Source organism: Merops nubicus, unplaced genomic scaffold (genome assembly GCF_000691845.1).
Source record: "Merops nubicus isolate BGI_N331 unplaced genomic scaffold, ASM69184v1 scaffold6069, whole genome shotgun sequence".
In the NCBI taxonomy this organism is placed as follows: Eukaryota; Metazoa; Chordata; class Aves; order Coraciiformes; family Meropidae; genus Merops; species Merops nubicus.
The window spans coordinates 3,755-27,446 of record NW_008632953.1 but is presented as its reverse complement, the minus strand read 5'-3'; the positions used below and the strand labels follow the sequence as shown (position 1 = coordinate 27,446).

Here is a 23,692-nt window from a genome sequence, read left to right as displayed (position 1 = left end):
TCCCTACACTGGGGTTCTAGGATAGAAGAGGCAATTGAGTTGTTCTTGAACACTAATAATAAGCCATCACAGTGATTAATGATAGGAGAGACAAGTTCCCTGCAAAGCAGAAAAATAAACAAATGGAGGTTTGCCTCTTGGTGAGAGAAAGGTGTGCTGCATGGAGGAAGAAGCACTCAAACTGGTTATGGTGGAAGATGGTGGGATTGACCGTGGAGGAGATACCCAGTGCCATGGGTGCTGTAGAAGACAGCAGGAGCTCCTGCTGTTCTACAGGTGCTTGCTGGGTTTGCTGTGCAGGGCCCAGGCTTGTGCTAGCACCCTTCAGTTATCTATACAAAAATTTTCAAAGCCTCTATGCCAATTTCCAAAATATAGTGCTTTGTGGAAGTGCTCTGTGGAGACTGTCTCTTTGGATAAGTGATGATAGTACACTCCTATTGTTTGAGCATTTAACTGGCTCCTATTGAGTAGTTTCTCTCATCTGGTTGATTCATTTTGATTCTAGCTGACAAAGTCCCCGTTACTGATTGCTCTTTTCATAATTTCTCAAATGTATAGAGTAGAAATGAGGTGGAGGAAGATAATTAGTATTCTGAAGAGTTTAACCTGCTTATACAAATATATTTTAGGTTCAGCATTCAAAGTTGATCAAAACTTTAATATCACAAAACCTAAAAAGTAACATTATCTAGTGAAAAGATTATTAATCAGAGAAACAGCACAAATCACAAGTTAAACTTGTATAAGATTCAATCCTCACCAAAAGACAACTATTAACTTCTAATTTTTAAACAGATAACTTGATGATAAAAAACCCCTCTTGTAAAGGTGAGATGAAATTGTATGAACCTCTAAAGAAGCAAAATCATGAAGCTCTTGCACCCCTATAGTTCTTTATGGCAAGGGTGAAACTCCATATGCATGGAAGAAACAGGCTATCCAACAATATGAGTTTTGGGATTTGACTAGCAATTAATATCATATAAGATTTGGGTTTCAAAAAGATAAGGAGCTGTACCTCTGGAACAACCTACATTATTTTTATGGTAGGTCCAAGCAAGCTCCAGAGACCTCCGAGCCACAGAAAGGTCAAGGTGTAAATGGCATTTGAAACTTAAATCCAGGGGAAAGTATCCAAGTGGTACAGACAGCAGATGTTGGGATATCTGGTTCTGTGGCAGGAGCTAATCACCACTAGGACTCAAAAAGCATTTGTTTCCAACTATGTCTGTCCATCTTTGATAGCTGAGTTTCCAATGAATATGCAAAGTCAGAAAAGGAAAAATATCTTATATTAATAATATGTTTTAAAGTATATTCATCTTTTTTATTTTTTTTTCAAATGTAGATCAAATTTTTGGCTCCCATTTGCACTTGGTTTGTGAGCACGAGAAATCTACAGTTCCCCAATTTGTAAGACTGTGTATAAATGCTGTTGAAAAAAGAGGTGAGTACCTTAATATTTTAAACTATTTTTTTTTCTCTATTAATAATCAAAACTTTAACCTTCTAACTGGGCTCAAATTGCCAGGGTAGGCAGGCAGTTCAATTTATAATATAGTTATGAACTGAACTATATCACATTCTGTGTCTTCATTTTCTTTATGTGATAAGACACTAATAGAACCCATTCATGCTGATTACTCCTTATATGTTGTTTGACATGTTGTTGTTTTAGTCTTTCTCTGGGTAAGGAAATGCTAAATAGCTATAAAATGTCAGTAGCTTTCATTCTGAAGTCTCTGGTGAGTGCAATGCCAATACTTTTTCCTAAGTCCTGAATTGCATTCAACCAAAATAAATGTTATTCTAGTGTGACCATATTTTTTCTAATGTGTGCAGGTGTCTAATTTTTGCAGTCATTTTTAAAAGCCATAGTACTGTAAGAATATTGGAATGAGTATTTATCCTCATTAAAAGTTTTGATTATTAAGAAGGATTTTTGTGGTGTAATAAAGCTGTCCTTAACACCATTGCCTGCCTGCCTTTCTGCAGAGTGTATCTTCTCTCATTGAAGGTCATTTTCTTTGGAAGGTACATGCGGTAGATGCAGAATCTTAAAATGTATTGTATAAAAATGTGAGGCTTCATCACCATCTGTTACAAGTTTACAACTTGTTCCAGGGATCTGGGGAAACATATATCTTGCAAAAGACAGAAAATTTATTTTCAGAATAAGGCTGGGTGAACCCATTGTCACTGCCATATACTAGAGCCTCAGAACAAGAAAACCAAGGAAAAATAAAAAAGCTACTTAGACCGTTAACCACAAAGGAAAAAGCTATTTTAATTCCATCATTGTTACCTGGCTTTATAGTGAAAGGGGCAATAAAACTATCCTGGAGTTTCAAACTCTGGGAAATTCATGCTTTAATTATACAGCAAATCAAGCACTGGGATATAATTATTATTCCCAGAATGATTGGCAGGAAGTCAGAGACTAACAACCTGGAGCACGTTCGGTAGGGGGAGATAGTAGCATTGGTTTTTTTGGAGGAAGGGTGGAGGCTGGGGAAAGAAAGAGACAAAGAAAGGGGAGAAATGTGTGAAGTGACTATTAATAGAGGTGGAATTGTGAGGAGAAATTCAGAACCTGAAAAGGAAAGGCAGAGATTAGATTATAAAAATGCCACGCCATGCAGAACACGCCTGAATGACTGTTTGGTTGCCATCTCAGCACAGGTTCTCCCAGAGATGCACTAGATATTTTCTAGATGTTATGTGGAATCTGGCCACTCCTCCAGGAAAATTGAGGCCAGAGGTCTCTGCACTGCTGAACTGTAATAGAAAAGTCCAAGAAACCTAATTAAATCTTTAATGTCTGTGTGAGAAATGTTCACAGAAGAAAATGAAAGTATCACTGTTTCTTCAGAGGAATTCACCCTTTGGAGTGCTGCATTACTGTTCTTGTGTTTCCTTCAAACTTGCTGTGACTTAGAGAAGTCTACCCTTTTTACTTAGTCGAATATGTAAATAAAAGCTAATCATATGGCATGAGATAAAAATTTCATTTTATCACTGTATTTATGAGTTTATATTTGGTATACAGTTTTTTTTTCTACTATCATTTTTTTGGATTAAGACGCTTGCATTTACTCACATTCTATTTACTCAAAGTGTTGTTTTTACTAAGTTCTGGCATAAACTATCTCAGGACAGCAGTAATTTATGTGAAGCTAAGTCCAATGTTTATGCAAGCTTCTGATGACATTTTATACCGAGGTTGGTATTAGGAAGCAGTATGTGGAGGTGCCAAGTCTCCCGGCATGGCTGAGACTCAACAGATCTGAAGCCCTCCTCTTAATGGCCAGATATGCCTCCAGCCAAGATACTCAACTGCAGAGTCATGGGAAATACTTATGTACCAATTATGGGAAAGGCACATTTAATGAAAACTGTATGTTTACTTTCATAGTCTTAGTAAGATGGCCTAGATACTCGGTACAGCTGGCATATTGGCTGTTGGAGAAAAGCTTTTTTTTTTTTCCTATTTAGAAAATATATCATGTACATACTGTAACTGTACCAAAAATGTTACTTGCGTGCTTTGTTTAAGATAAAGGATTATTAAGAAAAAAAACCTTAGGAGGCTAACCCTAAATGCTGCTTGCAAAACTTTCATACTTTGCTGGACGGTTATGTTCTCATTTATCAGCTCATGGGTTTAATTAGTATTTGCCTATTGATTTTCTATTTGTTTTTCTGATTTTTAGAACATCATCTCTGTGCACAGAAAGAAAGTCTAGCAGTGATCTGAATAAACCATATTAATTAGTACATTTTCCTAGTAGATGAGGTCACATACAATAGCCAACTGTAGTAATATTCTCCCACAGATTAAAAATGTAGAGGGTATCCTTAACTGCTGGCAAGATTTGTTGCTTAGTTACACTATTTTAAAATTAATATCTACACTGAAATCAAATTATTTATTTTGAAATTATTTTGCTGCAACTTAGATCAGATTTTGGACATTTATCCCCTAGGCTACTGTTTGCTTATTCACCATTTCAGGACAGAGCTGTTTTATAAAGTTTGGTCTCAAAATTCTCACACCATAATGCATATTTAGCTATCTGACAAAGCTTCACTTGTTCAAGGGAGAATTCCCTTTTTTTTCTGCTGCTTTTGTTATTTGGAGCTACTGAAATAAGACTGGAAGGTCTTTCTACACTTATTCATCCATCTCACAGAGCTGGTAGCGGAGTTTAGTAGAGAGGGTCAATAAAAATCTGCCTGTTCCTGTAAACTTGCAAGGCAATTGTCACATTTAATTATTTTTTTTTAAGCACGCTCAGTTTTTTTCTTAATTCTTCCTCTATTATTTATTCATTCATAATTTTTGATGAACTTGTCCTGAGTGTTTAGCTGTGCAGTGGTTAGTACCTAGGCAAAGCGTGTTGCACGCTTCTTATCCAATGCAATATCCTAAATAAACTCTTGTGTCTATGATGTGACCTGGTGAGGATAAAAGAATAATTCTGAACCATGCAATGACCAGTGGCTACTCAAAGGCCTCTAATATTTCTTAATGTCCTTCTTTCTCAGGGACTTGGAGGGAATGTTTTCATGGATCAGTGTATTCCTTGGTTTTTCCATGTAGTTTTTGCTTTGCCATCAACACCTACCTTGGATACACCTCAGGCTTTTCAGGGGCTTTCTGTTGATCTGACTTTTTCAATTTGTAGTTCATGCTTATCCTTGTCCCCAGAGCACCTGAATAGGTACCCCCATCCCTGAGCTGAGCAGTGCAGCAAGGAAGGCCTGGGACAATCCTCCCAGCATACTATAGCTCACGAGCCCTGTGCTCCTGCCAAGGGTGGGACCCACTGCAAGATTTTTGGTGTTTCTAGGCCAGATATTATTTCCAGTTATTTTTTGAGTTGCCTATTTATTTTGTTATCCATGACCCTTTAAAAGTCCTGGCTGGTTTTTTGCCTGTTTTTTTTTTTTTTTAGATATGTGAAAGGCATGGGTAGAATGCATTAAAAAAGAAAAAGCCATCTGCATTGTACCTAAACAAAATGCCATCCAGCACTTCTCACAGTAATGTTTTATCGTGTGAAAAAATCTGATACTAAACATTTTTCCAGGGATGACCATTTGTCGGTGTGTCTAATGACAGAGTAAATGAACACCCTGCATGCTGAACCTATCGAGGGTATCCAGTGTAGTTGAGGTTTTGTAAAGAAATACAGTACTCATGCTCAAGGGAAATAGGATTTAACTTTCACCTCTCTTTTGAAACATCCTTCATTTTCTCCCTCCGTTCCCAAATCCAAGTTAGTGTCCTCAAATCAGCCTAAATGTCATGAAAAATGACACTGCAGGAGGATTACAGGTACCGTTCCCATTCTGAACTGGACATTGCAGACATTGTTTTCTGTTGCTTTTCTTGGAGCACGGGATGCTCTGACAGGAATGATACACAAAATTACATATTTGATTCAATGCCTAAAAGCCACCCTGGGATCCATAACCTTGCCTAAAGATTTAAGAAAGACCTTTAGTCCACTTCTGAGAAGGTTCTTAGCTCAGAAAACTTTATCTTTCAACTTTACTTCTTAGCAGCTGTTATGTTTTTTTGCTGTCGTTTGTTTGACAGGATCCAGTTATAGGTTCCGATGTCTGTTTAAAGAAACAGGGAGGTTGTTGGCTTTAAAATTCCCTTACTGCTTGTGTGTTCAACATTTTCCCAGGCTTTTCTACATAGTTTGCCAAGTAAAGGGACTGACCTTTTGTAGCAAACACTTTTTCATTTCTAAATGCTCACTTTGATTTTTGTCCCATTTTATGCTCATTCCAAACTGTTTACAACCCACTAAAAATGACTGTGAATTATATGTTTGTGTAATGGATTCCTTTTGTGGTTGGAGTGGAATGTTTACTTTGAACAATTAGTTATCTTTGGGCAGATTATAGTGACCTGAAAAAAGAATGGCTAAAATTATTATAGTACCTTAACTATTTCCTTTTGTTATCTTCTCTGGTTGTCCAATGTATTATTTACTGGGTTTCGTTCCTCTGAGCCCCAGTGAAAAAATCACATTAAAAAAGAGCTGTGACAAAAAGTCCCTGAGTGTAGGGCTCTTGGTCTGGGGGGGCTGATCTGCTGGGGTAGGACCAGGTCTGCCAGCAAGATTTCAGGAGTGACCATTAGCCATTTAGAGGCTGGGTGTCCAATTTTAAGAAGATGTAGTTTTGAAAGAAATTTTAAGGGCTAACTTTCTGAAAATCAGATTTTATGAAGGTGCCCAAAGCTTCACACCCCAAAGTACCTAAAATGAAGGCTCAGTTTAGCTTTAATATCCATAGCTGCAATTTGCATAATAACATTGAAGACATGCACACATACCAAGTCTCATACTGCAGAATATTCAGAGTGTTTAAGGGAAAAAATGTCTTTATGAGCAAAGATGAAGTACCTTATGGGATGTAGTAAAGATATACAGTCATGTCAATGAAGAGAAATGAAGATAAAAATGGTATTTTAAACTACCTCACCTCCCAAATGCCATGCTGCCCTGTGACAGAAGGTTGTGTCCCTTTCATCAGTTTTATCTCTTAATCTAGAAGCTAAAGTGCAGCTAAAAGCACTTTAAAACCTATTTATATTAAAAAAAAAAAAAAAAGAAAGAAAAAAGAAAGTGATATTTCATTACCTTCTAAATTATATACTGCTTAAAAGGTAGTCAGTATTCTGGTAGAAAGTTTACACAGAGGAGAGAGAGAAGAGGTCACTTATCTCAAGGAGTTAAGCAAAGAGGAAATGAGTTTTAAAAATATAAAGTATTGTGAATATATTTATATAGCTAGGAAAAAAAAATGAGTTTTTAAAAGAGTTTAATTCTATCTCACTTTCTAATGGAAGAAAAGTTTAAAAAAAAAAAAATTCCAGACACCTCCTAAAGCTGATGACTCCCCTGCTGGGGTCACTATCTTCGTGTAGTTAGCAGATTATAGGATTACTTGCTCCTCGAGGGTGCATTTAGCTTAAGCATTATTTTTATGCATTTGGTTCTCAAAAAGAATTCATTCCCATTCCTGAGGACCTGAAGAAGGCAGAAAGTACAGGGTAGTTTTGCCAGAGTATGCTCACCACCATCTTTGAGCTCCCATTAAATGTACAGTGTTGCTGGGCTACTTCCCAGCACGATTAGACCAAACCCATCGGCCGGTGGCATAAAGGATTTGTTCTGGCAAGGTTTCCTTGAGAAGAAGGGAAACCTCAGGAGACTGACCTATCCTGTGCAGTTTTATATTTCTGTCTGAGTGCAGGATTATTCTCCAATGGCACTTGGCCCCTGAACAACCACTGAAATCTATTTTGTTTGTGTTTTCTCTCTAGTGTATCTTTTAGCTTATTTCTATCCTCAGAGCACAGAATTGTTCATGCATAACAAGTTTGTTTCCTACGAGCTCATTCAATAATTTTCAGTACTTATTTTCCTTTGGAAAGGTATTTTCCCAACCTTTTTCTCCTTCTCCCAAGCTTACACATGCTTCCTTGCTTACTCTGATATAATTTTACATTCTGTTTCCAGTGGCTTTAGAATTCGGTACACTGAAAGTAGAGAGATCATATTGCTCCACCAAATGATCTGAGCTCCCAGTTCTGCTAATTTTGTACTGTTCATTCTTTCCCACTTTGGGATAATCTATTATGTTTGGATCCAGGCACGCACTAAAAGCTAATACTTCCATGAAGAATGTGCAATTTGTACTGTTTAGCTTGTGATGAGATTCCTGAAGTCTTTTATGATTCGATCTTATTCCAAGGAGGCTTCTGCTCCCAACTTTTATATGCACTGATTTTTTATTTATTTATTTATTTTTTTAACAAAAAAGGAAAAAACCCAAAATGATAGGGAAAAAAAATTACACACACACAAAAATATCCAGCAGTTCAGCAGATAATGCCTTTTTCCAGGGAATTCTAGTGGGCTGAAGAAAACTGTTTCTGAGGGCATTGAACTATGTTTACTTTAAAGTGGCCAACAAGCATAAACTTAAACGTGCAGAGGAGTACAACACAGAACAAGGTTCTGAGAAAAACCTTTGCAAGTTTGTGATTTAAAACGTTTGGGGCTTTAAAAAACAAAACAAAACAAAAATTCTTCTGAGTAGAAATGAAGAGTGATTGAATTCAGTGCAAAAATATTGGCAAGTTTCCTCAACTGTTTCTGTCTTCAGGCTCAGGCAATCCCACTATAGCCACCTTTCTTAGAGTAGGAGCCAGTTAATAGCGTTGTGCAAGGTCCAAGTCAGAATTGGCTCTGAAGGGTATTCACTCTGGGGCCTCTGTGTCTGCTAGAAAGCCACATTCTGAGTTAGAAAAAATATCAAGAAGTGTCAACAGGAAACATCATGGAAGGGCATACAAGACAAATTGGAGAAAAGGAGACAACAGCAGGGAAAGAAAAAAAAAGAATAAAAGCCTTGCAATGACAATGCACAAAAGAGAGAATAAATATATATTTTTAAAAATTGAAAGCAGAGACTGTAAGCTGTTTAGAAGAAGAAATAGCCATAAAAAAGGCAGAGATTTGACTCAGTTGCCATCTCTGTCATAGTTACCTGATACCTGTTTCATTGATTAATCTGTTCCAGGGAAATGGATCCACTTCTATGAGGAAAAAAAAAAAAAGGGGGGGATTTGTATTTTAAGCCTTGCCAGTAACAACAAGCAGACACTCAGTGTGCACCAGAGTAACATTTACAATGCCTGGGCCAAATTCATGCCTTGTGTAATTTTATTGCTTTTACTGGAATTACACCAGAGATGAGTTTGGCCTTTTGCCTTTTTCTAGCATTGTATAATATATCTATTAGTGAACATGTAGAAGGAAACGGGGCATTTTGTCTTCAAAATTTTCCATAGAATCTTTTTCGATAGGCTTAATAAATAAAATAAACCACTTAACCTATGAGATACAAAAGAATCAAAGAACGTTTTCTCGATATTGAAATAATGTTAATATACTTTGTAAATCAAGTAGTTGACATTTGTACATGCCGAAATAAAAAGTCTCGAGAAATTTAAAGCCAGCTGACTCTCTTTGTTGCTTACTCTGTGCCAAAGAGAAAATGAAGGTCCTGACATACCCCCTGGTCAGAGTCAGATCCAGAGAAGCTCACGCATGAGGGTATCCACCTCCTAGCCATGAAAAAGATAAAAAGATAGACACAAAAATCCTCTCTTTTCCTCCTGAATAAACCGAGGACATGAGGGACTATGCCCTAGCACAGTACACATGCCATCACAGACAAGGAGCTGGCAGTATTTCCACTACAAACCCCATTTAGTCAGACTTTACGGTTCAGCCATTAATAGAACACTTTGGGCTAACACTTGACAAAATGAGTCTTGGCCTAGAGGAGATGTTCACACACACACACACACAAAAAAAAAAGTTAAGTCCATTAAGTTCCTTTAGGGAGGGAAAAAAAAAAGAGATAGTTGTAGTTTCAGACTCGTTCAGACTTCTTTAAGCAACGTCCTTGTTGCTTAGAAATAAACTTTCAAAAATACAATTATGAAGGCATAATTCCATACTGTAGACTAATTGTTTTCCTGTGGGGGAAAAAAAAAAAAATGCTAAAAGTACACTATTTTTTCCAAACAATTTTTACAGCAATAAAACACATTAAAAAAAGTTTTGCTGTCTGTATGCAACGCTATGGGGTCAGTCTGAAAAACCCTGTCTCCTTTTCCCTGCCTGCAATTCAAGAGAGCAAATAACTGCAGTTGTATTTTATTACTTCAATTATTTGCTGTAGCAGCTTGTGTTACATCAATGTTTTAACCATATAATACAGCAGTCTAATGGGATTGATACCTAAGTGAGAGAAATTGTACCAACAAAAAGCTTCAGGAGCAAGGCAGAGGGCAAAGTAGGAGGGCAGCTTAAAAAGGAGGCTTTATGTTAAGGCTTTCACTTCTTTAAGAGAAGATTTTTTAGCTTGTTTTACTCCCCTGAATTGATGAAACTGATATTGTTAGCAATCTAGTAACTGAATGGTCCCTAAATTGGCTACTGCATGATAAACCCTGAAGGAATTAACAAGTCTTTTAAAGATCTCCAGTTGTATATTGGCTTAGCAGATTGTTTTATTACCATCAGGATCATCGTGGATCATGGATGTAATTATATAGCAAACCAACTGCTTTTTGTCTTCACTCAGACAAACAATGCTCCCTGGTTTGGGAGGAATGATATATATGTAAATGAAAGCAAAATGTGGCCATTTCGTTTCATAACACAAGAGAAACATATCACTTGGATCCTGAGCAGCTCCAGCCAGCCTGACCCATCTCCCTTGCCATAATTCCTTCATGCACCTTATTTTTTTCATGTCAGAGATGATGCACTTCAAATAATTGAAATTCTTGTGAAACAGATATTGCTATTAGAAACTGCTTTCTCATATTCATTCTACTTTGCAATGGAAATAGGTTATTTCTTTCTATGATTCTTGCTTTATTGATATCAGCCTCTGTCCACTAAAACAGATGGAGACTTCTCTTTAAGGACCTGAATAGATCTATTTTGTGATCTGTGGTTGTTCCTTGCAGTTAAGGAAATGTTTCGGTGTTTTGTTGGATCGGGACCTTAAGCTTTATATGTATGGATAGGAAATGTAAATATCCAGATTTTCTCTCAGCATTTAAAAACAAAGAACAAGAAATTGTTCAGTTGCCCAGATTATGGACCTTTTACAGGTAATACTGAGGATCTTCATATCACCACAAACCCCTCCAAACCACGGTCTTCTCTGAGATATCTTCACTCAGGAAATAAGAAAGTCCTCAAAAGACAGAAAGAAGCTGTTCTATGCCTCTTCCCCTCATCTTCCCAGGAAATTTTTCCCCTGATATTTCAAACCATATGTTTAGCTTTGTCAGTCCTGAGCTGACATAGTGTTACGTGACATAACACACCAAAGTAGCTGCCACCAAATGGCTTTCCTGTGCCAGCAGTAACCACACAATGGTGTTAGAGGTACCACAACTTTTTGTTTACTTAAAAATGAAATAATTTTGATGAGTGTATGGTATCAGTTAGGAAGTGTTGAGTTCTTTATGGTGATACTGCTCATGTTGACTTAAATGGAAAACGGATCAGCTCAGAAATCTTTAATAAGAAAAGTTTCCTAGTGTACTTGCAGTGATGCCCTGTGGAGCCACTAGAACTAAAAATCTGTCAGCATACTTGGTAGAAACTTTGTTTCATGGTTCTCTAACTCATATGATTGAGATTAAAGTGAACAAAATCTTGGCACATAGTTTGGCAGTTGAGAAGCATTCCGCTGTTTGTGTGTAGATGTGTGTGTGTGAGACAGAGAGACAAAGAGAGGGGGAAATTTAGCAGCCACTCATTTGGTGTTAAATTATCAGGTGTTACATATTTTTAATAAACCTTAGCAGAAAGATAAGATACATCCTTGTCTAATGAAAACTGCTTTCACTCAGCCTATAAACTTAACTTAGCTGAGCATCTACTGAACCACTGAGAACAAAAGCATTCAAATTCTACAGGCCAGCTAAACGTTAAGCTGGACTTGAATCCCAACAGGAAGGTGGAAGCTGCTGGAAGGGGGCTCGTTAGACAATTAAATTTTCTCACTTTACCACTAAAACAGATGAGCTCGCAAACTGCTTTATATGGTGCCCTGCTCCGTGGCCTTCAGGACCATCCTCTCAGCAGTGGCTGCTCTCTGGTCATAACTAGCACTGACCCAGTGGCAGAGGTTTTTTTGCACAGGAGCACTTCTGCCATCGCTGAGCAAAGACACCATCCTTTTAGATACTTCACAGTCATGATATGTTGATCTTTGAAAAGTATCTGAATTTGCACACTCAAAATTGCTCACAATGGTTTCTTTTATTATCTCTGTTTCAGTTGCATTTTTGTGTTCTGATATGTCAGACATTAAAATCACAAAGAGCACTGCTCACAGTAAGAGTTTGTCTTAGAAACCTTGCAACTGTCTTGGATGTCTCTATAGTAAATGTCATTAATAAATACTGGAATTTTCACCAAAGAAGGAAATTAGACATGGAAAAGGCTGTATGCCAACTTAGCCTTTCCAAGCCTTCAGAAATACCAGAGGGTCTGTGTGAACCCTAGTAAAAGGGACGAGATTGAATTTCTACCTTCCTTACATCATTCCATGTCACAGTCAGCATTAAGATACAAAGACAACGATTCAAATCAAGATTCTTCCCTTAGCTTCAAATTTTAAAATCATTATCTCGCATGAAAATATTAAATGATACTCATATTTATGCATTTACTTCACCCAACATTCAGCTAACAGATAGCCAGTGCACTTTGTTGCCAGCAGCTAGGTTTATTCTTATCACAAGTCAGTATTTTCCTGTATTTCCTGCATGTCACAGTTATGTTTCACTTATATTATTTGTATTTCATTGGGATTTTTTTTTTTTTTTGCATATATCAAAGTAAAAAGCAATTTGTTCCATTTCAGACTATACTTGCACAACCTTTCTTCAGGAGCTCCTGGGCAATTCATACTCAAGTTTTGTGCTATTTTGATGTAGCATGCCATGGTATGCATGTCAAACCATAAAATGAAAACTATGGAGCACCTCCTGTCAAACTAATCAAGTATGCATCAGTCTCATAAGTTTTGGAGCTTATCACTCTGACTTGTAGCCCAGTTTAGGATTTTTATCTAGGTATCTTGACTAAGTTTTTCACTGAACGTTAGTTCAGTAATGGTTCTGATTTTGTGTAAATTAAATGGAGGCATAAAAAAACCTTTTATGTTACCTGAACCTGTTTGGGCATAGTAAATGTAGTGGGAATAACAGGGAAAATAATATATATAACTGCAGAGTCATGCAGCCAAGATGGCAAAAAAAAAGTGGAATAATACCTAAACATGATAGGTTTATGTTATATTAAAATTAGTGCCTCTGGATTTTAATATAATACTGCTTAATATCATGTGTTTCCATACAATACTGCTAAATATCACTGTTTATTTACACTAAATATTTGCCAAAACAAGAAAATTTTGTTCACCTATTAGACTAAAGGTTTATCACACAAAAGGTGTTCAAGCATTCAGTGGAATCCCATGAATTTAATCGTTATTGTGTCTTTAAATGAGTGCAGTGTACGCTAGGAAAGATATTATTGAAGTAAAAGTTAGCTACGTATATACATCTACACATACTTTATATGTGAGACAGATTTGCAATGCTAAGAATTCAGTAAGTTGGTGTTAGATAGCCATATGTACACTTATCTTCCAAGAGAGCCTCTGAATTTTCCACACAGGCATGGACTGTAACACCCCAAGGTGTCTGATAGTGTGCCTTAGACTACAGAATCTAATTTTTAAATGTTTTCTCCCACTTAAAGATAAAAAGCAAATGCAAAGAGAGATGCCTACAATATGATACCAACAAGCAAAGGCTGCTACCAGCTTCACATGAGAGCCTGAACTCCATTTTTAAAGCAGGGTTCTGCATATTCCTTCTGTTAGAAATCCAGAACGGAGCTGGTTGAATTTCTAACTGTAAGAAACAGACCCAGCCTCCTGTGTTATGCAATGAAACAAGTGCTGTCAAGTGCCTTTCTGATATTCCTTTAACTGTTGTTCACTCTGCATCCACATCCACTCCCCAGCAAGGCACAACGTCTGTAGGAAGTGCCCACAGATGGTCAGATAGGACTCTTGAAGACACGATAGGTAACCTTGAAACATCTGAGCTTGAACAGAGCATAGCTTCACGCTGTCAAGTAAAAAAATTGATGTGTTATAGAGAAAAATATTGGGCCTATCTGGACTCCTCAACTCTCCCTAAAAACCCAAGGGATAATGGAAGAAGCAGTCTTGTGACTTTCAATTTCCATCCTAAATATCCCTGGTCCATTCTAAAATTCCTATCCCAGTTGCTATCATTTAAAAAAAAAAAAAAAATCTCTTTGCCAAGCAAAGGCACCACAGTCCAGAAAATGCAAACTCCTTACCCATTTTGGCTGAAGATTATGTATGCCCAAATGTACAGCTCTCCTGCTTCCAGCTGTTAAAAGTCCAATAGCAGCAGTACTAATCAGGATGGGGAGGTGACATTACTGAGGTCTAATTTAATCTCTCACTATTGTGAAAGACAGAAAAATATTTGTCCCTACTGTGCACTAAATTCTCTTTAAAATCATCATTGGGAGTAAGGGATGTTTGGAGAATTGTATCCCCCTTAGCTTTAAACCACAGTCTCTACTGATGTCAGTGGACCTGACTGAAAGTCCTATATAGTCCTAAGAAGAGAGTTAGACCCCCCAAAGTGCAATTTCCCCAAGTGTTCTGATCTTTCTCAAAAAACACAGGCATGATGTTGGTGATGATGGATCCCCAAATGAAGCACAGTTTAACCAAAGTGGGAGGATTTAGCAAAATGCATAAATTTCTTGTATGCTACTGTCTGTAACAGGCAGATCTTCAGCCAGTTTAGTGAGCATAAGTTACAGCTGGCTTTTCCTGGAATAGTTTATGCTCTTGACCCTCCTCAGTTGTATAGCCAATAGGGAGTTGTCAGGCTACATGTGTTTTTAAACTTCTTTCAGCTAAATCAGAAATCCAAAAGCAAAATACAGCTCTCAGCAGTATCATGTGGAGTTGTGACACTCCCTGGAGGGCTCAGGGTCCATAAACCAATGAATGGATTACAATGAGGCATAAATGTAGTATTTTCATCCATGACAGATATAATCTTGAGCCTGTATTTTTCATGTTACTTAACTCTTTCAGAACATAATGTGTGACAGAAAATGTCTTGTAATGCACAGGGCAGTAAATATCAGTCAAGTATGCTTTATTGCTGAGCTCTACATGTTTCCAGAAGTTAACAGGCACAGCTGGGATGTAAGAAATGGCAATGTTGTATATATTTCTTGAACATACAAAATACCTTGGCTCTTGTCTCCCCCATCCTCTACATTACATCCCCAGCTGTTCTGATCGTGTCACACAGTGGATGAGTTTTTCCATCGTCAGCTTCTCCTAAAACGATAACCTTTATTCAGGCTTTCATCCTCCCGGAAATAAACTGCATTATCCACATTGTCATCACATTCAAATTAGACTATCACAGCCTATGTTGCATGGCACTGAATAATAGAAAATATAACTGGTGGAAGGTGTTAAACCACCTGTTGGTAGCTGTACCTAGCAGGAAAGTTGGCGCTGGTATTTAACACCTATTGATTTTCCTACCTAGGACTCAATCTCTCTACCTGAAATTTGGTTCTGTCAGTCCCCACAGTGACATAGGACCCCAACACCAGCCAGGTAGGAACTGGAAGGTGTACAACTTTGGGGATACGAAGCTGATTGTATTCCAAGAGAGTTTCTAGTGATAGGTCATTCAGCTTTGGAAGATTCTTAATACTCCTGAAAGACCTTTTGGTCAAGCAGAAAAAAAATATATATACTTGATATCAATATATACTTGATAAAGTAGCAGAGAAGCATAGAAATCCTATTTTATTTCAAATAAATTAAGCATTGGTCAGAATGGACCTTCTAACCCATAAGTCAGAAGCAGCAACTGCATCAAATGAGAGCAAACAGGAGTGGTGAAGGGGGTGTTAAAAGAGAAAACAAACAAGCAGACAAAAAAGAAATAAACATTCACAAAATTAAATGCTAATGTGCTACACAGAGAGAATGGCTATTTCCAGACGTTTGGTAATTTCAGATATTATATTGTGTTGCATAAAATAAGACATTGTTATTTCCCTTTAAACTGCCATCCCACTTAAAGCAGCGAGCTGTGGTGTGTACTTAAGGTCTCTATTTGCTAGGGATTTTTCCCCTTTAGCATAAACCTCGTCAATTTAAAAAGTGAACAAAGATGAATCAGGTGGTAAATGTATTCATGTAATCATTTTCATTAATAAGCCGTTATAAATAATAGAGGGCTGGTTTTAAGTGTATAATTCTCCGTAGCACAATTGAGATTTTTCCACATCTTCAGCAGTAGGAAGTTAATTAGAATCACCTGCATTTTCTTGGGCGGACACCAAATGGATGGCAAACAAAAACAGATTAAAATAGCTGTAGCTCATGGCATACAGATGACAAGATTCACAAAGAGGACAATCAGGCAATGAAAACCTCCTCTTTTTCAAGCATTTTTAAAGGAAATTCAGCTCTTGTGAGTCGCTGCAAAAAGACGTTTGTAAGTGTTTCGCTGAAAGACTAGAATGGCTTTGTTTCTGATCCCATGATGAGTGAAAGAAATGTTTAAGAAAGATCACTTTACAGAGAGATTCAGACTGAAATGTGATGACTGTGATTCAAGCCAAGCCAAAAATTACAGCTCAGAATTAAAGGGGATGGACGTGGCTTGGGAATCCATTTTCCCACATTCCTGAATCTCAATCATCCCAGCCAATGTTTAAAAGAAAATACAGTGGAAAGCAATGAGGTCACTTGGTTTAGCTGCAAGAAGTGGGACTATCAGAATGGCAAAAGTATATATTGGAGGTAGCAGCAAAATGACAGTGAACACGCTGCATGTTCGATGCTTTCATTCAAAACAAACAGCTTCAAAGCTTCGTTTTGGTTCTTGTTACAGGGAGCCTTCTGAGTAAGTCTTCTTGTTCCTGGGGCTTTTAAAATCATAAACTTCTTGAATGTCAAAGACACTGCAACACAATAGAGGAGAAGATGAAGACACAGTGAGCTTGATTTAGGCATTAAACAGCAGCCCTGCGTAGTAGTGAACTGTGTGTTAGGCTAAATTGCACTTGCTTTGTACTGTCACTACCCTTATTTATTTGTATATAAATATCTAAGTGGAAATTCTACCATCAAGTGATATGAAACAGTATAAAGGATATCATCCATCATATTCACTTGTTACTGATTCTCAGTATGTAATGCTTATATTCAGTGTTGTAATTGCTTCCATTAAACAGTTTCTACAGGGTCTTGAAGACAATAAGATCTTAGTCAAGCTTTTCTCCTTTCATTGCATCTTGAAGTTATTACTGCAAGAAAAAATGAGATTCTCTTTTTATGTAGGAATGCCCCTCATCTTCTTGATATTATTGCAGTCAAACAGAATTATTTCATGTTAGCTAATTTCCTAAAGAGATTCACCAACCTTCATGTCAGACACCTCCTATAGAGTCATTTCTTAGCTTGTTAAGAACTAGTACAATTTCTCTTCTTTTCTCCCCTCCTGTCTCTGCCTTTGATAAATTGTGATGCAATGTTGGATTTCTAACAATAGCATCAAGAAAATCTTGTTTGTGCTACCTTGAATTCAGGCTCATCTGTCACAGGTCCTGTAGCTGGGAAGTGCTGGTCATTGAGCCTAGTACCTGCCAATCATGTGAAAAGTCATGATGGAGAGGACATCATTATGGACATTCTCTCTTTAATAGGAAGCAATGAGGAATATATTTTATATTTAACTTTATTTGTTTTGATATCAGGTACAGTACTCTACTGGAGACCTATCTGTAGCATGTGAAGAGGTACAATCTCTTCCCTGCTTCTGTTTGATACTCCTCTTTCCACAATTCAAGGGATCACATTAGTCCTCTTTGCTATGTAGCACTGAACTGAGAGATCATGTTCAGCTGGTTATCCAAAATAACCTTTGAGTCCCTCGTAACCTACCTCTAGAGTGTTCCTCCATAGGAAAACTTATTTTACCAGTCTGACCATTTAAGGTGGCAATTCAGACCTTTTGTAACTTTACCTGTCCTCATCATTATTTAAGGCCTTCCTGATCTTTGTGTTTTCTTATTTTGCCAACAGAGAATTATTTTTTTCTCATTGTCCACATCTCTGATAAAGGTATTAGATGGCATTGAACTGAAAGCTCCACTCTTGAGAGCTCTGTCAGTTCTAACCTTGTTAACTGATATCTCCCATTAACTACCCCATTTTGAGGTCTGTCACTGAGCCAGTTTTTAATCCATGTAATATATGCCCTGTTAATTCCATAAAATGCAAGTGCTTTAATCAAAATGTCATGTGGTACTAACTCAAAAGCCTGATGGAAATCCAAACATACTATTTCAACACCATTGCCTTTATCAACCAGACCTGTCAAAAATCCAATCCTATCAAAAAGTGCAACAAGTTTGCTAGACAGGGCCCTGATTTCCATGCGACCATGCTGGTTGGGATTAATTATATTTTGCTATGAATTATTTGTTCATAGAGTCATGAATTAATTATTTAAGTAGACTGTCTGGGACTGAGGTCAGCCTAGCCAGTCTCCAAGCACATCGCTCATGCTGCTTTTACCGTATCAGAATAGCTCTGGCCACTGTTTCCAGCCTTAGTCATCTCCAAATATTGCTCTATATTTTATTTACAAATGAGAGACACATCTATATCATGAGCACTGATTAGTTAAAGCTGACTTTTTTACAACAGGGATTATTTCTTTGTCCTTCATGTTGACAGTCCCATATTCTTGTCTATCTGGTATAACTAACACAACATTTGTATGTCACCCACTTCCATGGTAGCTGCTCTCTGGACTAGGGATGGGACCTGTTTTCATGTCAGATGTTAGCTGGGATGTTTTCAGCCTCACGAATGCCATTCTCTGATGGGAGGAGTACAAGAAGTGGGTAATTCTGGTGATCAAGAGAAGTTCTTTCCAGCAGAGCAGAATAAATCCTGGTGTCAACCTCCAACCTTACTCCAGGAGCTTTAGAGAATGTCTATCACCACCCAACGTCACACCAAAATGAAGGACAGAGGTGTCAACAACACTAAAAACCATGTTGAGTGCAGACAGTCTTATGTTCAAAAGGAGCTGGTGCTCACTTCAACCCAAGCTGATCAAGCTGTATAGCAGGCTTGCTGGTTCAAGTATCTTCAGCTCACACCACTTCTGCACCACATTTCATTTTACATCCATGTGTCCCTTGTTTGCTCTTAACACCCCTATATATTTTTTCTCTGTTGTATATCTCAAATTTGTTTGATTGGTCACATCATTGTCACTTCTGTTTCCATGAAATCAGGGAAAACCATTTTTTTTTTGCTTCCACGTTCACCTGGAACTCTGGGTACCTTTTGTAACTCGAGGCAGATACAATACTTTTAACTGCAGATTTTAATGTGCTAGGGTTGTTCTTAGCTACTCTTCACAGTTTTCCTTCTGCTGCAGTACAAATATTGATCTTTTTGTGAAACTATTTTTGTTGCATATTGTTTTGTGATGTTTTTCTCATCTGACACATCTTGCCATTGGAGTATTTGCTGCACTCACCTATTTCTGCTTCTTTAAATGACTTCATGCTTCACTTTTGTGCCCTTTGTAAACTTTTAAAAAAGTGTTTATATATCAGATATTTATGGAAAGATGCATATGAAAACAGGAGGAAAGAATTATAGTTTTAGGGAGAACATACCCTGATAATGACCTCTTAAATATTTGTAAAGATAGCCCTGGGCATCTGAGCCCACAAAATAGTTTATAATACAACAGCTTGATTACATAATGATACTTTAGTTTTAAAACGTATGATCTTTCTGTTTATGGGAAGGCATAATAGGCTCCTTTGAAATACAATATTTTTGCCCTGAACATAACTGATTTTAAATGAAAGGACTAACTAAAGAATGCCTTTCTTCAAGTTTGTACTTCACTTTGTTGTTGAATCCAGCATGATGGTTTCTTTTACAAAACTCCTACCAGGCCTGGGGACCACACCTATTTCAGGATGCATTAATTGGGAAAGTTTCGTGGGTTTCTATGCAGGAAGTTACCTAGTACCGTTTAAAATGGTGTGTTTCAAATTCTAAATCTTGTTAAAAAGCAGAAAGAGAAATTTCTATATACCACAGTACCCCTTTCCCCCTCACACAGAGAATTTCTTTTCAGTTTGAAGATATTGTCAAATATAGATTATGCTTAGGCAGAACTTGATGTGATTTGGGAGAGGGATTTGTTCTATGCCACAGAAAAGAATTAATGACAACGTTTCATTCAAGGCAATTCATAAAACATCAGGACTATCTCAACCAATATCAAAGCCTAATATTTTAAAATGTGTGTTTGGATAAATACATCACCCAATCTAATTTTTTGCTGTGTCTTTACTATTTCTCTGCACTACCTTGCTCCAGCCAAAACTGCTGTTGGAGCTGACACTGACCTTCATTCATGCTTCTTTCTGTTTTGGCTAGAAGCAGAAGGACAGGAAATGTTCTTAAATAAGTGTTCTTCTAACATCTTCTGTACAGTTATACAGAGTGAATATAACATTCATTAATGTTCATGAATCTCAGCCAAGACTGAGTCCAGTTGCCTTTTAACTTGCTCAAGACTACTTGTATAATCTTTTGAATGAAAATAGTTTAAGTTCTTGACTAAGTCCTTTTTCTACATTTCTTATACCATTTACAAAAGTTTAGGAGGGAAATATTGAAGTTATTATGCTTTTGGCTATCATTTCTAATTGTGGGTCCATTCTGTTCTCATTTTCCTCATTACTACAGACAGAAACAGAGTTAGAGATTGAGGTATAAAGCAAATAGAATACTTGTTCTCCTCTAGGGCAAAGTCGTGATTCTCCCCTGATAAACCCTGCTCCAAAATACAGGAAGGTCACCCTATAGTGAACAACAGTTGGATTTTATTGCAATGCTTTATTATTTTTTCTAAAATGTTCTCTTCCACTATACTTAAATGCCAGCACCAGATAGGAAACTCTGCAAGGCTTTTGCTTCATCTTGTTCCCTAAGTATTTATAGCCTGCTGTGAAGAAACACTGACAGCAGTGCAGTGATGTTTTTATTCTTGATAGAGGTGCCCTTAAAAGTGAATTTATTTGAAAATTGTTCATAGAATCTGGATATTAGAAATATAAGGACATATTCCTCTTTCTCTGTCTTTCTTTCTGTCTTTTGTGCCTAATTGGATTTCCAAAATAACTTGTTAACAATCCAGCTAAGATAATGTGGTCATGAAAAGGATGTCCAAATCCACCAATTTGCATTGGTTTGGTTTGGCTTAACTTTCAAAGTTCTTGGAGCAGAAAGTTGATGGCACGTGAACACTATAATTGGCTTGATATTCTTGGAATTACTTTTTTTAAAAAATTTTTTTTCTCTCTGCCATATTGTATAGTGTCCAAATGAATTGCTAATCAGGCCTCATTTCTGGATCAAAGTAAATTTATGACAATAATGGTGCACTGGTATATTCCAGATCATTGTAAAAGTGGTAATATCCACCAATTTACAACATAGTTTGTCATTTTCACTTAATCTGGGTAATTTATGCAGGTTCCAAATTGATACTATTCATGTGAGACATAACTACGTCATCCAAAGTGCCACATACTGCTTCACTTCCACATATCCAAAAAGGTTCAGAACTCAAGATTAGAGCCAAACAAAGTTAACATTCTGGTTTGGGGCTGGCTTGTTTGTTTATTGTTTTATTTTTCCTCTTTACTTTCTGGCTTAGACTTCAATTTACAAGATGCAATTCTTAATCCCTTACTACAAGAGAACCACATTCTTATACTGGGAATTACTCTTGCTCTGTCACTCTCCCCTTACTAAAACAGAATGAGGCTCTTCAGATTTAGGATAGAATTGCACTACTCAAACATTTTAGTAATTTCCATTTGTTCATATGTTATATATCCAGTAGATGGATAACTTCCAAGTGTTCTTGATTACCAAATCCTTTTTGATTTCTCCTAAATAAACTTTTTCTTTATCCCTCTGTAACCAAAAGGGATCTTCCTGAGATGAGTCATCACTCTCAGTATTATATTGCAGGACACCCACAGGTGCAGGGTAGAAAATTGCCTAATAAAAGACATAGATAACTAATGTATAATACAGAATTATTATTAATTTTTAAAATAGATTATTTAATGTAAACCAGATCAGGTTGTTCCTAGTAAGTTAGACATAAAATAAGAACTGTAGTTTGTAGAGGGAAAAAACAAACAGGCAAAAAAACGAAAGACGTAATTTGGTTTCAGTCTGCATCAAAAGGAAAAATAAATCTTTCAAACTGTTTCAGGATAGCAAGGAATAGTTCTAAGCAGTTCAGTCCACTGGCAGTGGCACTCATCTGCCAAGGCATGACACAAGTATCTTTGAAATAAGATGAACCTCAGCTCCTTCCCATTTAACTGTTATTGCAACTGGACTGCTGGGCTTTTGGATTTGTTTTCACACTTCTTTATCGTGTCAGGCTTTTTTCCTTTTTTCTCAAAAAAAAAAAAATATTCTCCCTGGATACCCTGTCAGGAAATATTTCCTGAAAATTTTTGGTTTTGACGAATTAGCGTTTTCCAAGAGAATGGCTTTCTCTGAAATTGCTTGCCAAAAGCTAATTAAAACTTGTGTTCCAAATGATGAGTAGCCTTAAAAAAACCCCTGTTTTGTGTAGATTCTCTTAGCTTCTTATGTACTTGCAGGTTTTAAACATGAAATGACAATGTACAGTTTAGTGTTTTCCATTTTTAAGCATGCAGATTCAGTCCTCGTTACACAATAGCTGATTCTCCCGGGAAAGGAGAGCAGTTCCCATGTGCTTTGAAATGCTACAGCTATGCAACTGGGGCTGGAAGTGCTATTTTAAACAGTCATATCAGCAGAGCTTGCTGTAGGAGATAATATGTCACAAAAGGGAGTATGACATCTAGTTTCACCTAGAAGATAAACCTTGAGTAGATATGCAGGGAGAAACAAGACTGTCAGGTTGTCCTTGAAAAGAATGGCCTATATTAATGAAGAAATGTACTCCAGGGCATATGCTATTTGGGATATTTAATTTCATCTTCAAACTTGTCTGATCTGCTATGAAGAATATAGTTGAGAAATGGTAGTTGTGTGTAGGCTCGTGCACGTCATGATTTCAGAGTGGACATCTCACCACTTTATTTTCAGAAAGGCCATAGCCTCAGAAATTCATGTCTGAAAAACCCAGACCCCAGACTGAGAAGTTTCCCTGGCACCATTAATATAAACACCCCACGTTTAAGCAGGGCTAGTACAACACCACACATATCCCAAACAGCCCTTTTCTAGGAGCACCAGAGCTAATTCACCCGTGACACTCAAATTCCCTTGCCAAACCATATTCTGCTGACAGAATTACAAGATAATTACAGTTAGGTGTTTTGTATTCACTTAAGTTAATCTACCACTTTTATTTCTCATTGTTGTTTTAATCAGGCAGGAGGCACTTCACTGCTTGTCAGGTGGATTATTTTTCAGTCGCTCTCTATGCTGCTCTTCTTCATACTTGTTAGGGTGCTTCTGGCTTCCTGACAGACTTACAAAGAAAAATACTCCTATGATCTAAAATGAAATATGTGTTTCTCTTTCAGGTCTAGATGTTGATGGAATATACAGAGTTAGCGGCAATCTGGCAACAATACAGAAGTTACGATTTGTTGTCAATCAGGGTAAGTGATTCCTCCACCCCAGTAATGTTTTGTTTAGTACTTAACTGTCTCAGATGACAGTATTTCAGAATCTGCTATACATTAGTGGCATAGAATGATGAGCTGTGTTTTGGAAAAGAGAGAAAAAAGAAGGTAGAAGGATATTGCACAGAGGGGAATGTCTGCTAGGAGAGAGGAAAAACAGCAGAGTAAGCAGAGGAAAATAGTAGTTAAAGAGAAAATGAGAAACAAACAAATAA

At 37.2% G+C, this 23,692-nt stretch overlaps 1 protein-coding gene across 1 annotated transcript in view; it reads left to right on the top strand.

The window, feature by feature from the left end:
* LOC103780394 (rho GTPase-activating protein 15) overlaps positions 1 to 23,453 on the top strand; it is a gene marked incomplete at both ends in the record, with an annotated part of 164,030 nt that extends 140,577 nt beyond the window's left edge. The window contains 2 exons of the mRNA XM_008948065.1: positions 1,352 to 1,450; positions 23,376 to 23,453. Coding sequence (XP_008946313.1) covers positions 1,352 to 1,450; positions 23,376 to 23,453 — 177 coding nt within the window. The remainder of the gene's footprint in view (positions 1 to 1,351; positions 1,451 to 23,375) is intronic.
* Positions 23,454 to 23,692: the final 239 nt, after the last annotated feature.